At 36.5% G+C, this 3,587-nt stretch overlaps 1 protein-coding gene and 1 long non-coding RNA gene across 2 annotated transcripts; both read left to right on the top strand.

Annotated features, from left to right (window-relative positions):
* Positions 530-1,258, top strand: LOC109832182. Its single transcript, XR_002244656.1, has 3 exons — positions 530-815; positions 924-1,028; positions 1,119-1,258. It is a non-coding gene; the product is annotated as an uncharacterized LOC109832182 (long non-coding RNA).
* On the top strand, positions 2,439-3,077 carry LOC109832181. Its single transcript, XM_020399613.1, has 2 exons — positions 2,439-2,794; positions 2,894-3,077. Exons 1-2 carry the CDS (start codon positions 2,464-2,466, stop codon positions 2,902-2,904), a joined length of 342 nt encoding a protein of 113 aa, XP_020255202.1. The 5' UTR covers positions 2,439-2,463; the 3' UTR covers positions 2,905-3,077.

Raw genomic sequence — 3,587 nt, 5'->3', positions numbered from 1 at the left:
TTTTTAACTCTAGAAAACATTCAATATATTTTTCATATCTTTATGCAACTAGAAAACATTCAATATATGCTCGAAGTATCACTAGAAAACATTCAATCTAAGAGCTTAAGTGTTGATATATCTATTATTTTTTTATTTGTTGTAGGAGAAAAACTTTACCAGAAAAAAGGACGCCAAGGAAGTGACTTCAAAAAAAAGTTACCGCCGGATGGTTTTCGAGCAATTGTGAGATGGATAAGAGCTTAAGTGTTGATATATCTATTATTTTTTTATTTGTTGTAGGAGAAAAACTTTACCAGAAAAAAAAACGCCAAGGAAGTGACTTCAAAAAAAAGTTACCGCCGGATGGTTTTCGAGCAATTGTGAGATGGGGACATAATGAGATTCCAACCGGACAATGGGCTAATAACTTTAGCTCATACCTTGGATGCTTGATACGGAGGAGTGATAATGTGAATCCTTATTATGAGGCTTGGGAGCAGCCATTTCATGTCCTGGAGAGTATATATTGAGATTGTTGGGTAAATTCTTCTATTTAGCACAATTATTTTTCAATTCTGTCAATTGTCCATGCTTAACTATATTTTAATTTTTAGAGATATTTCAACATCGAAGACAATCCCGTAGGGTGGGAATTTTTATTTGGATACCAGGGAAAGTTCAAGCATTCTCTTCGGGAGTGGAGACATGAGATAAAGAAGAAATGCTTTGATTGTTTCACTCACAACTGGGAGAGGATATACAAGCGAGATAAGAGGGTTGAGCCTGAGCACTTAGCTGCACTTATAATATTGTGGGGCCAAGAGGAGCACCAGGTAAATATGTATAGTAGTTAATTATCATCAAGTTATTTATCTGAAACTAGTGATATATTTCATTGTATATTATAGCTTGTACTAAAATTCTCTTTGTTCATGTTGAAGGAAAAATGTCGGAGAAATAAACTTAATCGATGGAAAAAAGATTATGATCATCATACGGGGACTACTTCATTTGCCCAGATTGAGGATCAATTTTGTAGGACAACGGTATAAAGTCTTTTAATCTTCTATATATATTCTCTCCGCTTCCTAGAATATTTGATAAATAAAACTAATAAATATATTTTTAAATCTCAGAACGCTCCCTTTATCCCGCTACCAGAACTGCACAGGAGAACGATGGTTCAATTTAAGAAGGGGTATGATGACGATGAGAATAAAAAACAAAAGCTAGAATTGGCCAAGAAAATGCAGGTTAACTAATTATCTTAGCTCTTATTAGCATGTTCTTTTGTTGGGAATTTAATGTTTGCACTCTTCTTTTGGTCATCTTAATTATCATGTATGATCCAAATGCACATGTGTTCGATATGTTGTTTGTTACAATTTAACAAGGGAAGAAAGTTTTAAACCACAGAGGGATTTCTTTGTTCATCTGTCAGGTTCAGTCTATAGATCTAGTGAAAGCCTGAAAAATGTTTAGCTCAACTGTCCTAGGGAAATGAAACCTGTAGTGTTTTTAGTTAAAAATGCCAATATCCAGTCTTTTCACAGAAAGGTTTTCGATTTTCTGTTCAGTTATGATTGAGCCTGACTAAGTTTAAAAGATATATGTGCACGAATGTTTGTATACAGGGGGTGGGGGGGGGACTCTTTGTCACATTTTTTATTCTCTTCAACTGTTAACTATAGGTAACTCTGTCTTTTATCTAAATGGATCACAATGGAAACGGTAGTTTGCAAAAAGCAAGCTGAAGAACTAAAATTGAAACCTGTAAATTTAGTACTGCATGGTTCATGTAATCTAGAATAGTGGCGAGAATACTGTCTCATAAAAATCTGTTGATTTATCTAGTTTGTGATTTCTCTAGTTTGTGATTATAATTCGTTCTAAATTTAGTACTGCATGGTTCATGTAATCTAGACCCTCTGTTTTCAAAATGAAATTCGATGGGAAAGTTCTTAGGATCCGCCGTTGATGAGTGTGTGTCTGTGCGCATGTGTCTATTTATGTTTCTGTTTGTGTATGCATGGATATTACTTGGATGTGTGTTTATGCTTGTGTTTATCTATGTATGGTGTATGCATGGATATTACTTGGATGTGTGTTTATCTATGTATGGTGTAGGTGTGGATGGTATGTGGGTGGGTGTTTGTGTGTGCATCTGTTAATTATGACAATGACAATGATCAGGGCCTTAGTTTGATACCCTGACATAGTGCTTATATACTGTCAACCATTTATTAGCACTTAGCCGTCCTCAGTTGTGGAACTATTTCATCTTTTATTCTACTTGTTCAGGTAAATATCTTTTATTTTTGAAAGGCCAATTCTTAAATTTATATTTTCCTCTTTTAGGAAGCTCTAGAAAATACATATTCTGAGGTTGTTGCACAGAGCCAGGAGCCCCTGACTAGAGAGCAGAATTATAATGTGAGCCATTTAGTTTGTGGACTTCCTAAAAAAGGGAGGACCAGGTGGATGGGAGTTGGAGCTCAGAGGGTGTCTACACAATTCCAGCCTCCGCCGATTTCAACACCATCGACTATGCCATCGGGGCCCTCTTACATGCCGCAGGAGGATTGCACTCAGCAGGCGATGCAGCTTGTTTCCTCTGTGATGAGTATGTTAGATGGTCAGATTCCCGAGGAGATGTGGGAGGATATTCAAGAGGAGCTTATGCGAGTGATCCAGCCTACTGCTACTTTTGCGATGGTTTCTAGGCAAATAATGAAATCTTGTAGAAGGCGGGTTCCTACTCGGGTGCAAAGCCAGATTATGAACTTCTTGGCCACTCAAAAGGCATTTACTGGTAGTGGAGAGAGTAGCAGACAAGTATACTTATTATATATGTAAAACATGATTACACACAATATTATGTGATTCTAAATTTAAATTATTTTGTTGTTAGAGTGGAGATGATGCTATTGGGAGCATGAGTCGTAGGGATGGAGCCGCTAGTGGCGCCACGGACGATGACAAGGATAGGGCGGATGACCTATCTTAGTGAGTTATATCCTAAACCCGTGTTTGTATATTGGAGATTATGATATGCGTGTATGGTCTATTGTGGAAAATTTTGTGGATTTAGAACTTATGATATGTGTGTACGGGTTTGTTATGGGATTTTTTTGTGGATTTAGAACTTAAGATATGCGTGTATGGTTTGTTGTGGAAATTTTTGTGGATTTAGAACTTATTGTGAAAATTGAATGTACATATTTCGAATATTTGGGAAAATTGATTGAATAAGAGATGTTTGTGAAATTTGGATTGCGTATATTTCGAGATGTTTTGGAATGTGCAAGAAATGTCATTGTTTGCAGATTTGTACAGGGAATTGATATTTGTTTTGGAATGTGCAAGAAATGTCGTTGTTTGCAGATTTGTACAGGGAATTGATATTTGTTATGGAATGTACAGGGAATTGATTGAATGTACAGGGATATTTGTTATGGAATGTACAGGGAAGGGGAACTGATTATCAGCTAAATTTTTTTAGCTGCTAATATTATCGCTGACGGGAACCCCGTCAACAATAGACATCGCTTTTCGTCAGCACTGTACAAACAATCGCTGACGGGGATGCCGTCAGCGATAACTAT

The sequence above is a fragment of the Asparagus officinalis genome, chromosome 3, assembly GCF_001876935.1.
Source record: "Asparagus officinalis chromosome 3, Aspof.V1, whole genome shotgun sequence".
Lineage (NCBI taxonomy): Eukaryota > Viridiplantae > Streptophyta > Magnoliopsida > Asparagales > Asparagaceae > Asparagus > Asparagus officinalis.
The sequence above is the reverse complement of the archived record's forward strand: the minus strand, read 5'-3'. Positions and strand labels throughout refer to the sequence as shown.